At 42.5% G+C, this 21,778-nt stretch overlaps 1 protein-coding gene across 1 annotated transcript; it reads left to right on the top strand.

The window, feature by feature from the left end:
* Nucleotides 1-701: 701 nt before the first annotated feature.
* tmem208 (transmembrane protein 208) lies at nucleotides 702-21,391 on the top strand. Its single transcript, XM_059992545.1, has 6 exons — nucleotides 702-808; nucleotides 1,055-1,153; nucleotides 4,549-4,608; nucleotides 10,177-10,313; nucleotides 14,904-14,988; nucleotides 18,845-21,391. Exons 1-6 carry the CDS (start codon nucleotides 803-805, stop codon nucleotides 18,980-18,982), a joined length of 525 nt encoding a protein of 174 aa, XP_059848528.1. The 5' UTR covers nucleotides 702-802; the 3' UTR covers nucleotides 18,983-21,391.
* The last annotated feature ends 387 nt before the right edge of the window (nucleotides 21,392-21,778 follow it).

Genomic DNA, 21,778 nt, shown 5'->3' with positions numbered 1-21,778 from the left:
CCTGTCACAAGAATCGTTACAGAAAATTTTTCCTACCAAATGCAATAAGCATAACAACAGTTCATCTCTGTGCAACAGGAGAACACATCATAGTACAATAGTCTGTTTTATTATTTCATACATTACCATTGCACATCATTGCAAATTATTGCTCATTGGTAAATTATTATTGTGTATATTATCCGTCTGTACTTTATTATTAGTTAAGTCTGCACACTGCTAAGTGAGTTGTAAACGTTGCTGCTGTAACGAAGGAATTTGCCACTCGAGATCAACAAAGTACTATTATTAATAATAATAATTTGAACCACAAGATCCATCCGCTCATCAGCATTTTCAAGGATCTTGAAGGCAGTGATTGACACATGTTCGAACTACAAGGAGATCAACGGTAAGGGAAGTGACATGAGTGTTCCGAGGTTAAAGCTGGATCGGTCATAATCTTACTGAATAGTGAAGCAGGTTCGAAGAGCCGAATAGCCCACTAAGAATTCTTATATTATATGTCAAGGGCGGGTATGCACATGAAAGGATTTAGGTACAGGCATCATCCAGCGGAAGCTGTGGAGCAAGCCGAGCTGCTTGACCCGCAGATACTGCCAAAGAAGCAGGTGAGGAGGGCGGTCCGAAAACATGGTCGGGTCTCACCTGTCTGACATAACGCCAGAGCGCTGCCCGAACATTCGACGTCGATGCAGATGACGAAAACACTGTGCGCCGGAAATACGATGGAGCGCTGACTAGCCGTTCAACGGCCTCGGTGGGCAGTTCGGTCACCGGTATTGTGTGAGGGCCGGCAGCCATGGCGGTGAGTGCGGAGCATCGGGAGACTGGTGCCAGGGCTTGGGGCCTCCGTGAGCCAGAGTGCAGGGTGGGTTGGAGCAAGGTGCAAGAACGGATTGGGAGGGGAAAATCTATGTAGATAATCAAATTGAAGGACTTTGCCTTCGTTGATAATGTCCCATGTGTGTTTTTGGAATATCTCAGGACGGATAAAATATAACTTTATACTTTGCCTCACTGATTCTGATTAAATAATTTCTGGCTTGTGCAGCCGAAAACCGGCAAGGTTGGAACAAAAGGCAAGAAGCAGATCTTTGAAGAGAACAAGCAGACGTTGAAGTTTTACCTGAGGATTATTCTGGGAGCTAATGTAAGTTGAAGGTTTTTGGGAGGGGAAGATCTTGGGGTTTCTTTTGCATACTTCAGTTCTCGCTATATTCCAAAGACAAAGGTTGCTAGGGTAATTGGCATAGACTCGGTGGATGAAGGGCCTTTATCTATGCTGTTTTGCTCTAATCTTTATAAAACACCATTCAACTATTTTTGTTGACTTAACTAGCTCCTAACCATAACTGCTCTGTATTGAATTTTTTAGCATAACCATTTCCCTTTTCCGTTTCAAAATCAGGTTTAATATCACCAGCTCTCAATCGCAAGATAAAGTTTGTCAACCTGGTTTTCTGCATTAATTATTCAAAATGTGGTCTGATCTTCATCTCAGTCACAATAATAAACAACCACATTCTGCCTAAATTAATGACATACAAACAGTAGTACTTTGCATGTCTTTATTGAACACATTGTTTAATTATTCACAGTCCAGGTTGGAAAATGTATGTGAACCCTTGTATTTAGTACTAGTAGAATCTCCTTTAGCAGCAATGACCTCCACCAAATGTTTCCTGTAGCAGCTGATCAAACTTGCACAACAGCGAGGAGGAGTTTTAGACAATTCCTCCATACAAAACTGTTTCAGTTCATCAATATTTCTGGGATAACCTTACATGAATAGCCCTCTTCAGGTCATGCCACAGCTTTTCAATTGGATTAAGGTCTGGACTCTGACTCAGTCATTCCAAAACAGGAATTTTCTCCTTTTTAAACCATTCTGTTGTTGATTTACTCTCATGTTTCGGGTCATTGTTATGTTGCATCATACATTGGCTACCCTGACTTTCTCCTGTAAAAATGCCTTGGTACAATTTTGAATTCATGGTTCCCTCAATGCTTGCAAGCTGTCCAAGATCTGAGGCAGCAAAGCGGCCCCAAACCATGATCCTCCTTCCACCATGCTTCACAGTTGGGATGAGGTTTTTGGTGTTGGTTTCAGTGCCCTTTTGCCTTCAAGCATAACAGTGTACATTTATGCCAAAAAGCTCAAGCTTTGTCTCATTTGTCGACAGGACGTTGTGCCAGAATTATTGTAGAATATCCAGGTGGTCTTTTGCAAACATGAGACATGTTTGGAGAGCAGTGGTGTCCTTCTATGAACACCATTCTTGATCAGTGTTTTTCTTGTAGTGGGCACATGAACAGAAACTTTAGCAAGTTCCAGAGATTTCTGTAGGTCTTTTGCTGTTATCCTTGCATTCTTTTTCACTTCCTTCAACATTGCACGCTGCGCTCTTGCTGTGATCTTTGCAGGACATCTAGTCCTATGGAGGGTACCAACAGGACTGAATTTCCTCCAATTGTAGACAATTTCTCTTGGTGTGGACTGATGAACACTCATGTCTTTAGAAATGCTTTTGTAGCCTTTTCTAGCTTCATGAATCTCTACAGTTCTTATTCTAAGGTCCTCTGAAAGTTGTTTTGATCAAAGCATGGTGCACATAAGCAGATCTTTCTTAAGAAGAGCAGGCTCTGTCAGTAACCTGACTTTGTGTGTCTTTTTTTATAGGGCAGGGCAACTCTACAACACACTTCTCCAATCTCATCCCCTTGAATGGAATGCCTGACTCCAAATAGTTTTTGTAGAAGGCATTACCCCAGAGGTTCACATACTTTTTTGAACCTAGACTGATTGTAAATGGTGTTTTCGGTATTGATGAGTAGTAGTACAGTTGTTAGTTTAGGTAGATTGTGTTTGTCTATTATTGTGAATTAGATGAGATCAGACCACATTTTATGATAACACAGCCAACCAGATAATTGCAAAGGATTTACAAACATTTTCTTGCAAAGGTACAATTCGTGAAATTGGTTGTGTTATGACAGCAGTGTGTTGCAGTACATAATAAAAAGAACTATAAGTTACTATACCCCTTTGATGTGGACAATGCCCATGATGGAGTAGGCTGAGGTTACAACTTTATTGTCTGCTTTATATCCATCTTCCTCTCCAGCTTTATTTACTGCAATACTATTAATTGATTGACTGCAATACATTGTGGAATAGGTCTTCCAAGCAATCACCCAGTAATCCCTGATTTAACCCTAACTTAATCAGGGCCATTTTAAAATGACCAATTCACCTTCTAACTGGTATGCCTTTGGACTGTGGGAGGAAACCAGAGCACCCAGAGGAAAGCAATGCATTCCATGGGAAGAACGTACAGACTCTTTACAGATGATATTGTAATTGAACTCAGAACTCCATTGAGCACCGAGCATTAATAGTGTCAAGCTGCCACAGAGCCCGTTTCTCTTGCCCCTTCTGGCAAATGATGCCTGCTTTATCATCTTGGCTTAATCTCTAACTTGATCTATGTTAACCTTCGTTTCCTTGCAAGCCTGATCCTCTCAGCTTTTACTGGATATCTGACTGAATGTCTCTCTGTTCCTATTCAGCTTCATTCTTGCCTGTTAAAACATGATTTTCAATCAAGTATAAGTAATACAGTGGACTACACCAGTAAGGTGTGCTTTATCTATGAATTTATTCCAGCCCTGTGATTAACATTTTCTTCCTACTATAAGAGATATTAAGACCATTGATGTGGCGTGCAGACATAATGGTTAGCATAACACTTTACAGTACAGGTGACTTGGGTTCAATTCCCACCGCTACCTACAAGGAGCTTGTACGTTCTCCCCATGACTGTGTGGGTTTCCTCCAGGTGCCCAGGTTTCCTCCCACAATCCAAAGACCTATTAGTTGTTTGGTTAATTGGTCATTGTAAGTTGTTCTGTGATCAGGCTAGGATTAAATCGGGGGATTGCTGGGTGGCACAGCTGGAAGGGCCTCTTCTGTGCTGTATCTCAATAAATAAATTTTTAAAAAGACTTTAAGATATAGGAGCAGGTCATGTGGGCCATTGAGTGTGCTGATCCGTTTCCCTCTCGGCACCAATCTCCTGCCTTTCCCTGTATCCCTTTATGCCCTGACTAATCAAGTATCTCTCAGCCTCTGCCTGAAATGTGCCCGATGACTTGGCCTTCACGGCCACCTGTAGAAAAGAATTCCCACCTTCTGGGAATTCTAAAGAAACTCTGTTCTAAATGGATTCCCCTCTATTCTGAGATTGTGCCCTCTGGTCTTCGACTCCCCCAGCATAGGGAACATCTTCACTCACTCATCGAACAGCCACTCGATCGATGCCTTTCAACATTCAATAGGTTTCAATGAAATTCCCCCTCTTCTGAATTCCAGTGAGTAAAAGCCCAAAGCCTTAATGCTCCTCATAAGATGTTTTTCAATCCTAAAATTATTTTTGTGAACCTCCTTTGAACCCTCTTCCGTGTACCCTAGAAAAATGAACAAGGGTTTGCTGTTCTATCTGGTTTGTTGCCCTCTTCTTAACCTCCTCATTCTCTTTGCCACAGGCTATTTATGGAGCAGTGAAGCTTTTCCTTTTCTATAGCTCAGTCACATTCTGGACCTGGGTAAGTCTGTTTGGTCTTCACAGTTCCTATTATCAGTGTTGAAACTGATGGTTTTCAATTCAATTTAGTTTTCGTTTATGCAATCTGACAGAAGCCTCAAATCTTCTTGTATTTAGTGGCTTTGTAGCCAAGTGGTAGAGGGCAGTTACCTGAAGATAAATGTTTCCATGAGTATCATGTGCCTTTTGATTTTGTGTTTTTAGATTCTGTGCTTTTGCTTGATCTTTTTTGTGGGGAAGATGAATTCCAGGGTTGTAAACTGCATACATACTTTAATTAAAAAATGTACTTTGAACGTATCTCCAGCACTGAACACTTTGGTACCACAGATGGTGATTCTTTTTGTTGCCTTAACTAGGTGACTCTTGACGGTTACAAAAATAATGTTAGGCTATTTGCTTGCAAGAGCGACCATCTTGAGTTCAAGCAGGTAATGAATACTGGATAGTGAACTACACAGTGGTGCAGCAAGTAGAGTTATACCTCATAACTCCCAACAACCCAGTCTGACCTCTGCTCCAGAATCAGATTTATTATCACTGACTTATGACATAAAATTTGTTGTTTTGTGGCAACAGTACTGTGCAAAGAAATAAAATTATTCTAAATCATGAAAATAAATAGTGCAAGGAAGGGATTGAGGTAGTGTTTGTGGGTTTGTGGATTACTCACAGCTTGGCATAGTGGCTGCAATGTACAGGATTTGAAGAGGATTGTAGACTTAGTCAGTTCCATCTCGGGCACAACCCTCCCCACCATTGAGGTTGTCTTCAGGAGGCGGCAACACAAGAAGTCAGTATCCATCATTATGAACCCTAAACATCCAGGACAGGGCCTCTTCTCATTGCTACAAGCAGGGGGATGTTACAGAAACCTGAAGACCTGCACTCAATGATTTAAAAATGGCTTCTCCCCCTCCCCCATCAGATTTCACCAGCTGGTATGGAAATAACCGAGCCATGAATGCAAAAGGTGGATTTAGTCCAGTCTATCACAAGCTAAGGCTGCTCCACCATTGAGTACATTTCTCTGGAGCACTCCCACTACGAGAAAGCAGCATCCATCATAAAAGACCTTCCTCCCCTCCCCCCCCCCCCCAGCCACCAGCCAGGTTATGCTGTAGTGATGTGCTACACACAGCGCTGAAATAACGACTGTGCCCCGTCTGGGGCAAGATGCTGATCTCTGCTCCAGTGTCGACCAAGAAGCGGCGTCCCGACTGTTTGTCCCAGACGTACAAGAGGCTGTCCTGGTGGCCAGCCGCCGTAGTCATTAACAGCAGCTGGCCCTGGCCTTTGCAGGGCAGGCGACAACAGCGGGCTTTTGTGCCCCATCGCTGGTGGTAGAAACACCACTGTTCAGTGGCCTCTGTGTTGTGTGTGTCCCCCTGCCGGGCCTTGTCTGGTCTGCTTTTGGGCGCGTGGCCTGGTAATCTGACCGACGGACTTGGCTCTCCCTCTTGGCTTTCCACAGCATGTCTGCCCGGGCCGCCACCTTCCGGGAGTCGCCGAAATCTACGTCGGCCAGCAGCAGATGTATGTCCTCGGGCAGTCGCTCTAGGAACGCTTGCTTGAACATGAGGCAGGGCTTGTGTCCGTCGGCCAGGGACAGCATCTCGTTCATCAATGCTGAAGGTAGTCTGTCTCCCAAACCATCCAGGTGAAGCAGGCGGGCACCTCGCTCACAGCATGAGAGGCCAAAGATCTCAATGAGCAGCGCTTTGAATGCTTCATATTTGCCTTCTTCCGGGGGTGACTGTATGAAATCCGCAACCTGGGCGGCCGTCTCCTGGTCAAGGGCTCTCACCACGTGGTAGTAACGCGTGGAATCAGAGGATATCTGCCGAACCTGGAACTGGGCTTCTGCTTGGCTAAACCACACACGCAGTCGCAGCATCCAGAAAGTCGGCCGTTTTAGCGAAACTGCGTGAACAGATGAAGAGTCGGTCATCTTTGGTCCAAATCCTGTTTGGACCGTTGGGGTCACCAATGTAGCGATGTGCTACACACAGCGCTGAAATAACAACACGCAGTCAGTATGTCGTTTGGAGACTAGTTTATTCAAACTTCGCGGCGCTGGCATTTAATCCCTAGCGCCCGCCCTCTCCGGGCGGAAATGACGTCAGAGGTGCATTACCAAATTCACCCCCTGTGCACTGGCTGTTTGTGAGCTGGTTCGCCTGCGCAGGCCCAGCAGGGGGGTGCACACAACACTGAGGCAGGAGTGAGGAGGGCAGTGAACAGTGGTGTTTCTACCACCAGTGGTGGGGCAGAAAAGCCCACTGTTGTCGCCCACCCTTCAAGGGCCAGGGCCAGAAAGTGGGTCGCCACAATGCCCTCTTTGCTGCTACCATCAGGTAAAAGGTACAGAAGTCTTGGGACCTACATCACCATGTTCAGGTACAGTTACTACACTACAACCACCAGGTCCCTGAACCAGTGTGAATAACTTCATTCTACAGCCTAATGTCTCGCGTACAAGGACTCTCTGCAGCTTGCGTTTTCAGTGTTATTTTTGTTTGCACAGTTTATTTTGCTTATAGGTTGTTTGTGAGTCTTTGTTTATGTATAGCTTTTTGTAAAATTCAATAGTATTTTTTCTTGTAAATGGCTGCAAAAAATGAATATCAAGGTATTATGTGGTAACATATACATACTTTGATAATAAATTTACTTTCAACCTTGAACACTGTAAATCTCCTGAAAGATGATTTTGAACAGTCCAAGATGGTTGTGGTTTTCCGATTCTGGCTTGATGTTAGAGATTTGCGAGTGACCTTTGAGACTGGTCTTTTTATTTGGGATGGAAGGCTTGAACTACACAGTACCAAACTTCCAATTGAATGCCCTTTGGCCTATCTAATCTGTGATGAACTATTATTCTGCCTTATTTCAATTGACCTGCACCTGGACTATAGCCCTCCATACCCCTCTCATCCACGTACTCATCCAATTTCTCTTAAGTGTTGAAATCAAACCCACATCCATCACTTCTGCTGACAGCTTGTTACGTTCTCTCACCATCCCGAGTGAAGAAGTTTCCCCTAATGTTCCCCTTAAACAGTTGACCTTTCGGCCTTAACCTCCATTGTTCTAGTCTCATCCAACCTCAGTGGAAGGTGCCTGCTTGTATTTACCCCATTTATAGCCCTCATACTCTTGTGTACCTCTATCAAATCTCCTCTCATTCTCCTAAACTCTATAGAATAAAGTCCAAACCTATTCACCTTGCCCAATAACTCAGGTTCTCATCTCCTAGCAGCATCCTTGTAAATTTTCTCTGGAGTTTTTCAAGCTTACTGGCATCTTTCTTGTAGATTGTAAATTGTACAAATAAATAAATGTGTGGAAGGACCATGAGGACCTTGTGCCCTGTTGACATAAACTGACTGGATTGCAGACGAAAATTGACCCTTTGGATAGTTAGCATCCAAGAACAGTCATAGTACGTCACCTTGTTGGGAAGGTAGGGCTACAGTGAGAGAGAATGCCATACACGACTCGCAGCTCTCTTCAAAACCCACTCAAAATACACAATCCATGGAAGTTGCAGCACAACGATGCTCTTCGCTGTTTTATGAATATTGATTGCTGAGATTGACCTAGTCCTGAACATGTCTGCACCATCCCACCATCTAATATGGAGGGGCCAGTGCACAGCATCAGAAAATGCTACAGAGGTTTGTAAACTCAGCCAGCTCTATCATGGGTAATGGCCTCTCCATCATCGAGGACATCTTCAAAAGTTGATGCCTCAAAAAGGTGGCATCTGTCATTAAGGACCGTCACCTCCCAGGACATGCCCTCTTCTCATTGCTGCCATCAGAGGGGAGGTACAGGAGCATGAAGACATATTCAACATTTTCAAAATGGCTTCTTCCCCTCCACCAACAGATTTCTGAATGGACATTGACTCCATGAACATCTCCTCACTTGTTTGCTCTCATTTTGTACCACTTGTTTGTATTTTATATACAGTGGATTCCAATTGATTGTACAATATCAGGGCCAGTATGTTTTGGCACAGTTAAGTAGCTGCCCTAATTAGCTGGAGTTTCATGGAAATAGTTAAAACAAAGACAAACTGTCATTTAACTGATTAACAAATTATGTATTTAAATGAAATATAGAACAAATTAGAATGCTACCCATACTACTACAGTACTATAAAACTATTAGTTTCTAATAGATGTTCGCCCAGTTTAGCCTGCCGTGATCTTTTGATTGACTGTAAATGAACAAAATCAGTGCAGCCATTGAGTACAGATAATAGACTGCCTTCATTGCCTTTCTGTGTGAAGTAGTGTTGTATTCCAACAATAAATAAATAGTGTTAGGTAGATGGTTTTTAATTTGGTCCATTAGTGTCATCTTTTCCAGCTAGAATCATATCTTTTTCTGATGTATTGGCAAGTGTTTGAATCATTTTAAGTCAAAAAGAGCAAAATTATCGAAGATTGCTGCATTTTGAATCGGTGCCCGTCAACTAAAATAAGATAATATTACACAGGCACATGCAACTGATGCTAATTAGAAACTGTTCACTCTAATTCTGGTGTAGTGTCTAATGACTGCACAAGTTCACATGACTGGTAGCTAGTTAGAAACTTCGGCAGGTCTCCCATCCCAATTAACTGGCATAGAGACATTAGTTTTTCATCTCAAATAAGTGGCTGTGCTGATTGACAGATGGCCCAATTACCCAGAATCCACTGTATATATTTCTTATTACATTTTATAGCTGTAGTCTCAGGCTCGCTCAGCTCGCTTCCATCTTGAGGGAGCAGCCTTAGGCCCTGCCAAACTGGGTAATCAGCTTGTGTAGGTGCTGTGTGATGTCCCCAACACGCCAAAAAACAGACAGTACACCTTATACAATTAAATGGGTTCACTTTATAGATCTTACTGGAACAATGTACTTAATAGAGATACAATATAAAAGGAAAAGTATAAGGCGCCAAACTTATCAAAGTTCAAATCACTTTGTGCACAAATGTTGGAGCTCAATTAACGAAGTCTTCTGGCCACCATTCGATCCCCTCCGACCTCCTCGACTTGTAGCTCAGGACCACTGGAAGTGATCAACCAAGCACCCCTGGCACGTCTGTCTTCGTCTCCTCTCCTTGTGGTAAACCCTGGCCTCGGACCCCTGCTCGGGGTCCGTTCCATCGCCCAGCTTACAGCATCGCGTCCTCTCTCTCTCACCCACTCCCGCTGACTCCCCAAAAGCCCACCAACAATAGCTTACAGACCCAGAAGAGCGAATAACATCTATCCCAAATGGTTAACAAATGAATACGATTCTCGTTATCAGTAATTTTAACCCAAAGAAAGCACTCTCTCTAGTTACCATAACAAAGAAGCATTCCTACTTTTAACAAAACAAAGAAGCCATTTTGATTAAAATATCTTTATTAACATAGAAAAAAGAAACCCCTTTACACCAAGAAACCCCCTTACATAGCATATATTATGTATTGCACTTCCTGTAACTAAACAACAACAGTATGTCAGTAAATAATAAAATTGAATCTGATTCCTTCAGTAAACTGCTTTCTTTCTGCGGCAGGGATTGCTGGCCTTCGCCGTGGTTGTCTACAGCTTCAGCTACCGTTGGATGCAAGGGATGGCCCAGCCCGTGTTCTCTAGTGACAACACGCTTCTCGATGGCGGCATTGACCTGAACATGGAGCAGGGTATGGCAGAGTGAGTGTCCACAGTGCTGCTTGTTCAAGTATTTGAATGTTGTATTTTAGTCAATTAGCCAAAGGAGAAACAGTGTAATTGTTTGAAAAATAAAGAAAAACATTGGTTTTGTCACTCGAATATCTAAATATACAGTGAAATACAGCAGTTTGTCTATTCAAATCAGCAAGTATTGTGTTGAGCAGCCCACGGGTGTTTGCAGTGGCAACGTAACATGCCTAAGCTTACTGACCCTAACCATATGTCTTTTTGAATATGGAAGGAAACCCACATGGTCATGGGGAGAATGTACAAACTCCTTGTAGGAATTCAAACCTCAGTACAGGTTGAGTACCCCTTATCCAAAATTTCATAATTCATTTTTATTTATCGCTGACATGACATCAAAAATGGAAAATTCCACAAAATGCTGGAAAGCTCAGGCGACAAACAGGTCTCTGCACCACAGACAGTCTGAGAAGTAACCTCATGAATGTAATGAACAGAAACTAATGAAAAAAACAGAAAAAACACTATAAAGCAAAAAAGATTAAGATATTGATCGTGGATAGAAAGAATAGATTCGTCCATGTTGGAGCGATGAGGTTATGGAGTACTTGCTGACACAGGACAAAGTCAGCATGGTTTCCTTAAGGGGCAAATCTTGCCTGGCGAACCTGTTTGAATTATTTGAGAAAATTACAAGTAGGACAGATAAAGGGAATGCAGTGAATGTTGTATATTTGCATGTTCAGGCCTTTGACGAGGTACAACACATGAGGCTGCTTATCAAGTTAGGAGCCCAGGAAAGTTACTGGCATGGTTAGGGCATTGGCTGATTGGTAGGAGGCAGTGAGTGGGAATCAAAGGATCTTTGTCTGGTTGGCTGCCAGTGACTAGTGGGGTTCTGTAGGTGTCAGTGTTGGGTCCACTTCTTTTTACACTATATATAAATGAGGAAACAGGTAGGCTGAAGAAGGACTTGGGACAGATTAGGAGAATGGGTAAGAGAGTGGCAAATGAAATGCAATGTTGGAAAATGCATAGTCATGCACCTAGGTAGTAAAAATAAATGTGCAGACTATTTTCTAAATGGGGGAAAAGATCCAAAAATCTGAGATGCAAAGGGACTTGGGAGTCCTTGTGGACACCCTAAAGGTTAACTTGCAGGTTGAATCAATGGTGCAATGGTGAGATTGCAATGTTAGTAGTCATTTCAAGCTATCCAGAATACAAGAGCAGGGATGTGATGCTGAGGCTTTATAAGGCACTCATGAGGGTGCAATATGAGTGTTGTGAACAGTTTTGGGCTCCTCAAAAGAAGTGCTGGCATTCGAGTAGGTCCAGAGGCAGTTCACAGGATGATTCTGGGAATGAAAGGATTATCATTTGTTAGCTTTGGGTCTGTACTTGCTGAAATTTAGAAGGATGAGGGGGTTCTCATTGAATCAGGAGCAGGTTTATTATCACCGGCATGTGACATGAAATTTGTTAATTTAGCCGCAGCAGTTCAATGCAATACATAATCTAGCAGAGAGAAAAATAATAATAATGAATAAAATAAAAATAATAATAAATAAGCAAGTAAATCAAATATATTGAATAATTTTTTTAAACGTGCAAAAACAGAAATTCTGTATATTCTTAAAAAGAAAGGTGAGGTAGTGTCCAAAGATTCAATGTCCATTTAGGAATCGGATGGCAGAGAGGAAGAAACTGTTCCTGAATCACTAAGTTTATGCATTCAGGCTTTTGTACCTCCTACCTGATGGTAACAGTGAGAAAAAGACATGCCCTGGGTGCAGGAGGGCCTTAATAATGGACACTGCCTTTTTGAGACACCACTGCCTAAAGATGTCCTGGGAGGCTAGTACCCAAGATGGAGCTGACTAGTTTTACAACCTTCTGAAGCTTCTTTCGGTCCTGTGCAGTAGCCCCTTCATACCAGACAGTGATGCAGCGTGTCAGAATGCTCTCCGCAGTACAACTACAGAAGTTTTTGAGTGTGTTTGTTGACGTGCCAAATCACTTCAAACTCCGACTAAAGTATAGCAGCTGTCTTGCCTTCTTTATAACTACATCGATATGTTGGGGCCAGGTTAGATCCTCAGAGATCTTGACACCCAGGAACTTGTGGCTGCTCACTCTCTCCACTTCTGATCCCTCTATGAGGATTGGTATGTGTTCCTTCATCTTACCCTTCCTGAAGTCCACAATCAGCTCTTTCATCTTACTGACGTTGAGTGCCAGGTTGTTGCTGTGGCACCACTCCACTAGTTGGTGTATCTTACGCCTGTAAGCCCTGTCATCACCCTGAGATTCTACCAACAATGGCTGTATCATCAACAAATTTATAGATGATATATAACCACATAACCATAGCTGAGCAATGCCTAGCCACACAGCCATGTGTATATAGAGAGTAGAACAGTGGGCTAAGCACACACCCCTGAGGTGCGATAGTGTTGATCGTCAGCAAGGAGGATATATTATCACCAATCTGTACAGATTGTGGTCTTTCAGTTAGGAAGTTGAGGATCCAATTGCGGGGGGGTGGGGGGGGCGGGGTACAGAGGCCCAGGTTCCTCAACTTCTCAATCAGGATTCTCAAATCTTTTGAATGTTGAAAGGCCAAGACAGAGTAGTTGTGGAAATGGTGTTTCCCATGGTGGAGGAGTCTAAGACAAGAGGGCACAGCCTCAGGATAGAGGGGCATCCATTTAAAATATAGATGCAGAGTAATTTTGTCAGCCAGAGGGTGGTGAATTTGTTACCACAGGCCGTTGTGGAGGCCAAGTCGTTGGGTGTATTTAAGGTGCAGATTGATAGGCTCTTGATTGGATACAGCATCTAGGGTTGCAGAGACTGGTGCTGAGGAGAAAAAATGATCAACCATGATCTACTCCATGGTGGAGTAGACTAAATTTGTCAATTCTGCTAATTCTGCTTCTGTCTTATGATCTTTTGGAATATATGCCGCTTAACAGTATGCTGATCTTGAAACAAGCAAAGATCTAGCATGACAAAGTGAAAATTGAGGGTAATTGTGAATATTCATTAAGCTAATTGCAGAAATTGAAAAGGCACAGCATTAAATTTTTAGTGTCTGCAGATCACGAAGATCTAACACCAAAACAAGTCTATGATGCTGATTGTTTTTATACCTGATGTAAAATCTGAAGAAAAAGTAAAATACCAATACAGTGTACTGTAACCTTTTTAATCAAAACACAGCATCATAGGTGCAGACTAAAACCCTGCTGTTTGTTGTTCAACACCAGTTATTCTCTTGATGCTGCTGTGCTGCTTTTGTTACCCTGCACAGATTATATTCTCATTTTATTAATGTGTAATAATTTTCATTGTTAAGTACATAATGTAGGATGAACAAGTATCGGTAGCACATAAATTCAGAGTCAGAATCTCTTTCCCTTCCCCCCCATTCCTGTGACTATGTGGGTTTCACCCAACAGTCCAAAAATGTATGGTTGGTAGGTTAATTAATCATTGTAAATTGTCCCATGATTAAATCGAGGGATTGCTGATCTGTGTGGATTGAAGGGCCAGTAGGACCTGTTCTGCATTGTATCTAAATAAATGATGCAAATGACCAGGTTGAGAGAAAAACAATTTTCATTTCACACAAACACACAAGCTTTTCAAGAGTTATTGAGTGGAATCTGACTTGCTCTTTAAGAACATTAACGACCACTTTTACAGGAAGGAGCATGTAACAGAGAATTTGGTAATCTCACCCAATCTCTTACTCTAGAATTAACGATGGGCCTAACTGAATTTCATTCACATTTACACCTTTGGACCTGCCCATCTGCGCTTTAATACAGTTAGCTGATCAGCCAGTCATGTGGCAGCAACTCAGTGCATAAAAGCAAGCAGACATGGTCAAAAGGTTCAGTTGTTCACACCAAACATTTGAAAGGGAAAGAAATGTGATCTGCGTGACTTTGACTGGAATAATTGGTGCCAGACAGAGTGGTAAGAAACTGCTGATCTCGTGAGATTTTCATGCACAAAGACTCTAGAGTTTACAGAGTCTGGTGTAAAAAATGAAAAATGCATCCAGTGAGCCGCAGCTCTGTGGGCGAAAACACCTTCTTAATCAGAGAGGTCAGAGGAAAATGGCAGACTTGTTCAAGGTGAAATTAACTTAAATAACCACGTGTTACAACAGTGGTGTGTGGAAGAGCATGTCTAAATGAACCTTGAAGTGGATGGGTGACAGCAGCAGCAGGCCATGAACATAAACACACTATGGCTACTTTATTAGGTACAGGAGGTATCTAACAAAGTGACCACTGAATTTATAATGGCCCTATCTTAACTTCATTTACATCTAACATGAGTATTCTGCACACGGAAAGTGGCAAAAGCTCAGATGATGCAAAGTTGATTGTTAATTTTAAAGCTTGTTTAATAGCCAAAAAGGAATGAAGCAATGCTGCCTGTATGGTAAGAAAGCTGCAATCTCATTGGAGCAACACTGAGGGACTAAATATGTGTGTTTAAATGCTGTTTCTGTCAATGAAAATTGTTGGCAGTTCCATAAAGCTTGCCTTGATGGGTGCTAACCTGCCATTCTTTCTCTTACAGGCATTTGAAGGACATTATTTTGCTTACTGCTATTCTGCAAGTCCTCAGCTGTGTGTCTATGTATTTCTGGTACTTATGGCTCCTAGTAAGTTCAAACTAAATTCATTATCAATGTACGTATATGTCACCATATACTACCATGGTTTTTTTTTTGCAAGCATATAGGAATATAAAAAATACAATAAAATTTCTGAAAACTACACATATATAGAGAGGAAGTCTAAGACCAGAGAACACAGCCTCTGAATAGAGGGGTGTCCTTTTAAAACAGAATGAATGAACTACTTTCGCCAGAGAGTGGTGAATCTGTGCAATTCATTGCCACAGGCAGCTGTGGAGGCCAAGTCATTGGGTATATTTAAGTCAGAGGTTGATACATTCTTGATTAGTCGGGGAATGAAGGGATACAGGGAGAAGGCAGGAGATTGAAGTTGAGGGGGGAAGTGGATCAGCTGTGAAGAAAGGGGCTGAATGGCCTAATTCCGCTCCTATGTTTTATGATCTTCTAAACAAAGACTGAGACAAGCAACCAAAATGCAGATGAAGATAAAATGTGCAAATAAAAAATAAGTAAATAACTAACACTGAGAACATGAGTTGTAGTGTCCTTGGAAGTGAATCTGAAGGGCCTCAGTGCAAAACATCGGCTGTTAATCTTTTTTATAGATGCTACTTGACCTGCTGAGTTCTTCCAGCACTTTTTGTGTAGCTCTAGATTTCCAGTATCTGCTGAATCTCTAATGCTTATAGGTTGTGGAATAGTTCAGAGGTGAGGTGAGTGAAGTTATGCTTGTTCAGGAGCGTGAGGGGTAATAACTGTTTCTGAACCTGGTGATGTGAGACCAAGGTGGTACCTCCTGCCTGATGGTAGTAGCAAGAAGAGAATTTAGCCTGAATAGTTCAATAGTTCCATTTCATATCAGAAATGTATACAGTATACATTCTTGTTCTTCGTAGACGTACATGAAAACTGAAGTGCACCAAAGAATGAGTGACAGTAAAAACGTTAGAACCCCAAAAAGTCTCCCTCATTCCATCTCCCATGCAGCAGCAAAGCAACAGCCCTCCCCCCACTTACTTCAAAAATCATCAGCTCCACCCACGAAGCAAGCAATATCAAAGCCCCAAGACAGAACATATCACAAAAACTAATCGTTCACACAGCAAGAGGAGAGACATAAACAAAACAACTCGCTGATTTGGAATGATAAAGTCTGCTGCGTCACTTTTATTCCAAGTTCTCCAACTCCAGAATCAGCACCAAACTCTTCCCCCACTATCGAGAGAGAGCGCACGCAATTCAGCGTGTACAGAACACCGGACAGCTGATCCACTGTTTCTGATGTTCTATTTTCACCTGCAACATTTCAGTCGGTGAAGCCGCAGAACCCTGAAGGCATGCTAGTTTTCTAGTCAGCATCCTTGGGATATCAAAAAGTGGCTGGTCGTGAGTTCACAAGAGCAGGTCACACCATTGCAGGGAACCCAAGTCTGAGTGTAACTCTGGCTCAGGATCTCCATCCTGAAAAGGAAAGAGTGACATCAAAGGAAGAAAATAAGCATTTCTGTTTCCACCAATTAGCTCAAAGGAGTCGTTGTTAAGCGTCATCGTAGCTCTGTGGGGGTCCATGATGATGGATGCTACTTTCTTATGGCAGTGGTGTCTTGTAGATGTGCTCAATGCTGAAGATGACTTGGCTTATGATGGACTGGGCTGATTCCACCACTTTTTGCAGACTTCCATTCTCAGGGATTCTTACCATCCCAGGCTAAGATGCAATCAATTAGGATACTCTCTACTGTACAGCTATAGAAGTTTGTTGAAGATTTAAAACGAGGTCAAGATCTATTTACTGCATGCTTGTGTTTTCAACTGATTTTTTCCGAATAGTGATGGGGTGTGGTTCAAGAAGGAACCAGGGTTAAGGGCACAACATTATGTGCAGGAGATGAAGAAGGAACAAACTGCCAGTCTAGACATTTTAGTTTAATTGTACTGCCTGTGCATTATAAAGGCTGACTGCTCTTGTAGCCAAACTTGTGTTTGGTATAGGATATGCATATTGAATGATATGGCCCTGGACAATGAGATTCAGAGAGATCTTAATGTATGTCTAAGAATCCCTAATGCACAAGATGATGAGGAAGTATATAGGAAACATGCCTTCATTAGCTGGGCCATTGGATAGAAGAGCAGGAAGGTCACAGTACTATATCATAAAACATTGCTTTGGCAGGTGTTGAAATATTTTGTACATTTGCTGTTGCGGAGAGGTTTGAGGAGAGCTTTATCAGGATGCTAAGTCAGATGAAGCATTTTGGTTACATGGATAGGCTGAGTTTCTTTTCCGTGGAGCAGACAAGGAAGCTAATAAAGGTGTATACAATCACAAGGGACAAAGATGTTACAAACTTTTTCCCTGTCATGGAGATACCTGAAATGAGAGGATATGGGCTTAGAGTAAGGGGCAAACGGTTTACAAGGAATCCAGAGAAGAAGTTTTAATTAACCCTGAGGGTGATTGGAATCTGGAATACAGAATTCAGCAGTTAACATTTAATCAGTATCTACACAAGCACTTGAATTGTGAAGGCACAAAGGATATTTGATGGACAGCATATGCATGGATGGGCCATGTGGCCTGTTTCTGTGCTGTAGGACTCTAAACTCCGTCTGAGCAGTGCTCAGAACTGTAATGAGAATCCCCCACAATGAGTACAGTGTTGGATGAAGAGTCAGGTCTAGTGTTGATGCTGACTGGAAAATAAATATTACCATCTTTTGAACATGGTGGTTTTAGTTCAACATTTATCTACTTTATCTTCTCTAAATTACAGCCCTGTTGCCTTGCCCCTACTGGGCAGAGCAATAGATACTTTATCGATGCCAAAGGAAATTACAGTGTCACAGTAGCAGTCCAAGTGCATGGATATACAAATATTAGAAAAGAAGTAAGAAAGAATTTAAAAAATAACCTCAACAGTCTAACAGGAGGGGAGGGGGGTTCATCGCATCCCTGGCTATAGGTTGGCTCATTATTGAGCCAAATGGCCAAGAGTAAGAATGACCTCCTTGTAGCTCTCTTTGGAGCAGCACAGTTGTCTTAGTCTATTACTAAAAGTATTCCTCTGTACAGCCAAAGTGGCGATCAGAGGGTGGGTAACGCTATTCAGAATTGCCAGGATTTTTCATAGGGTCCTTTGTTCTACCACAGCCTCCAGTGTATCCAGTTTGACTCCTATAACAGAGCCAACCTTTCTGATCAGTTTATTGAGCCTGTTGGCATAACCTGTGTAGATGCCATTGCCTTAGCACACCACCACATAGAAGATTGTACTGGTAACAACAGACTGGTAGACATGTGAAGGAGAGGCCTGCATACTCCAAAGGATCTCAGTCTCCTCGGGAAGCAAAGGTAACTCTGGCCCTTCTTGTGATAAAGCTTCTGTGTTGGTGCTCCACTCAAGTCTGTCATACAGGCGCACCCCCAGGTACTTGTAGGTCCTCACCTTCAGCAGGGAGCAACACAGGCTTAGTCTTTCTAAAGTACACCACCATCTTACTGATGTTGAGCTACAAATTATTCAGCTTGCACCATTTGACAAAGTCCTCCATCAGAGAATTTCTGCAGATGGCATGACTTGGTGTTGTATCTGAAGTCTAAGGTATATAGGGTAAACAGAGCTGCTTAAAGCCATGAAGGTGTTATAGTTATAAAGGTGTTTGAAAGGGGCTCTTGAACCCATAATCCATCAGTTCATTCATATCAACAAGATGTATGGAATTGCAGAGTGACGGAGAGCAAAGCTGAAATTCCCAGTCTGACTCCCTTTGTTTCCCCTCTGCATAATCCCTACAAAACAGTTATAACCCTGAGGAAACTTATGCTCCCACTCATTTAAGCTTGTACTCCCAGATTGACTCTCACATTTTTTTTTAGGCACCAGCAAGAGCTCTTTACTTACTGTGGGTGAATATCCTAGGACCCTGGTTTACTGCGGAACCTCCCACAAACTCAGATGTATCCGAAAAGAAACAGAAGAGGCAAGAACGACGACAGATGAGGAAGCTGCAGTAGGGTGGCAGAGCTGTTCCCAGACCCTTGTTAATAGATGGATTGCTGGAAGCTAGTCTCACCTTCCCCTCTCCCCCACCCCGCCCCTCCTGTTGCCAAGTTCCCAGTCATCACTTTGTTGAAGCCCTGTCTGCACTGAGAGACGGTCACTGCTTCTGAACCACAGCCCCCACACTTCTATGCTGCATTTATCCCGAGCCAAAAGAGAGCATTACTCAAGCTTCGAATCCTGCCTTGTGTCACTGAACTGGTGGGTGAATCGAAGGTAAATGTGATGTGTTGACATTTGTGGATCACTACCTCATGCTGCAGTTTGTTAGTTAGCCCCTGTGATTGTTCACTGCAGTACTCCTCCCCAATGCCTTGTCTCCCCAAATTCATAACCGGGGCGTAATTCCTCAGGTGTTAGTCATTGTTTGGGACTAAGCGACTTGGACATTGCTAACGTGAAAGCCTTGGCCAAAGGAAGAACTGTGGATGAACTGAGCTCTGCTTTTGGTGTCCACATCTGCTTTGCACTGCACAGCCCGAGTGTGGAACTGTTGGCATCAACGGAGACTCATCTCTGACCCAGCTGAACATCAGTGGAAACCCATGGTCAATTATCCAACATGAAGCCTGTCACCGCTTGACCAGGACCTGAGTCTGGAGATCCTTGTGTTTGCTGTTGTCTCCAATCTTTTGCTAATAAGACCAGTCATGTGCCATTACCATGCAACTGCATGTCTTCTGAGTGCAACCCCAGCAGCCTTCATCCCCATACACAGACACACACTTTTTCAACTTTCGTACTACAAGCTAGCAAACCTGATTCTGGCAGGTCATTGCTCAGGATGTAGTCCATGGCCTCAGTTGTCTGCATGTGGAGACAAGTACAGAAATAGCAAGAGGAATCTGTCCTTCAAGCAATCAGTGACTCCATCCACCACTTTGACTCTATTTCCCATAGTTTCCTTGGCTAGAAAAATCCTACTAGTATTGTCTATTAAATTAATTGAGTTAATTCCTGCTTAGTAGAAACTTTGCTATGCAGGAACTAATTGTTTACATCTACTAATTTAGTAGAAGTTCATGAACTTCTTCCTTGTTCCTGAGTACCCTGAATTTATGACCCCTTTACCATTAGTGATTGGAAAAGTTTCCAAATAGAACTTGAAATTATTTCATAGGATCTAAAGCCTGCAGTATGATACTGCTCCAGTAAGTTCAAGTGCAGTTTGTAATACTTCCTCAAAATGTAAAACTCCTTGGAATGTTGGAAACCTTCTGCTGGCATGCTTAATCAATCCTCCCCTGCAGGACTTGTTTTCTTAGCGTTCTCTTTTTCCTACCTCAGTTTTCCACAACACCATAAGTTGAACTCTGCTACTCACTGAGTCTTTGGAAACACAAGCACAAATTCTCAACAGATACTGCTAAGCCATTCGGAGCGGGCTTATTATCTGGAGGTGGTGTGGCTCAGATGAGGGTGTATATTCATGAAAGATTCAAGACGTTGTTATAAGAGTAGGGGATTATCCTGGATGCCATGGTAAGTAATTATCTCATGATGGTATTATTGAATCAGATTTGGGTTATTACTATGTGTGGAATCTTACTGTGTGTAAACCTTTTGCCCAGATTATTACATTGAAACAATACCTTCAATGAGTACTTCATTGGCTGAGCCACCCTGAGACTATATGAATGCAAGAACACCCAAAATGGTGGAGGGACTTAGCAGGTCATGGAAAAGAATAAAGGGTCAACCTTTCAGGCTCAGACCCATCATCAAGACTGGAAAGGAAGGGGAAGGAAGCCAGAATAAGAAGGTGGAGAGGGAAGGGGGGTGTTGAAGTGAGAAGTTAAGAGGTGATAGTTGGAAAAGGTAAAGGGCTAAAGAAGGAATCCATTATGAGAGCAGAGTAAATTATGGGAGGAAGGGAAGGAGGAGGGTCTCCAGACAGGTGTTGGGCAGGTGAAGAGGAGTGAAAGGGGAGTCATAATGGAGAATTGAAAAATAAGAAGATGAAGAGAGGAGAAATATAAATGCCAAGACTACCTTCATGTGAATGAACTCCTCCTTGATTCTTAATTTCACCTTGATATAATGCTGTGCCTCTCAGTCAGACACTGAGCTGCAGACAGTCCACCAGTTCCATAAGTGCAGGCACTGGGGATTGGAAAGGGCATTGGCGGGATTGGCACAAGGACCAAGGGTTTTCACAGTAAGCCATCTGCTGTCTGAATGCATCGCTTGAAGTGGTGAATGAATGAGGAGGCAGTGGCTGCATGGGCCAACAGTCACCACCGAATGACTTCGATCTTTATTTACTGTGTTACATCAGTGACAATTAATTTAAGGTTTTATTAAAATGAAACAACCAAATTTACAGAATCAAATATTGAATAAATATTATATAATGTGCTTCATTGTGCCTTTGACTGCATCAGATTTCATATTTTGCCTGAGTGTATTGTTACTGCCTGTGTGAATTACAAGGAAAAGTCACATTTCAGTCTCCCAACTCAATCTTGAGTTGAATCAGCAATTATGTGACTTATTCATTCACAGGGTATGGTCATCCCACTGAGCTAGCAGTTTGTTGCCCATGGAAACACAGACTTCAGATTTTGAAATCTGGGGCAATGAACAAAATACTGGAGGAAATCAGCAGTTCAGCCAGCATCTATACTCACCATCTTCTTTGTATTCAATTATCCATCCCTAAGCTGCCTCATGAAGTATTGCAGTGTGGGTGTACCCTCAATGCTTTTGGGGTGAGATTTCCCAGATTTTTACCCAGCAATAGTGAAGGA

Source organism: Hypanus sabinus, chromosome 17, assembly GCF_030144855.1.
Source record: "Hypanus sabinus isolate sHypSab1 chromosome 17, sHypSab1.hap1, whole genome shotgun sequence".
In the NCBI taxonomy this organism is placed as follows: Eukaryota; Metazoa; Chordata; class Chondrichthyes; order Myliobatiformes; family Dasyatidae; genus Hypanus; species Hypanus sabinus.
This window is presented reverse-complemented; position numbering and strand designations above follow the sequence as displayed.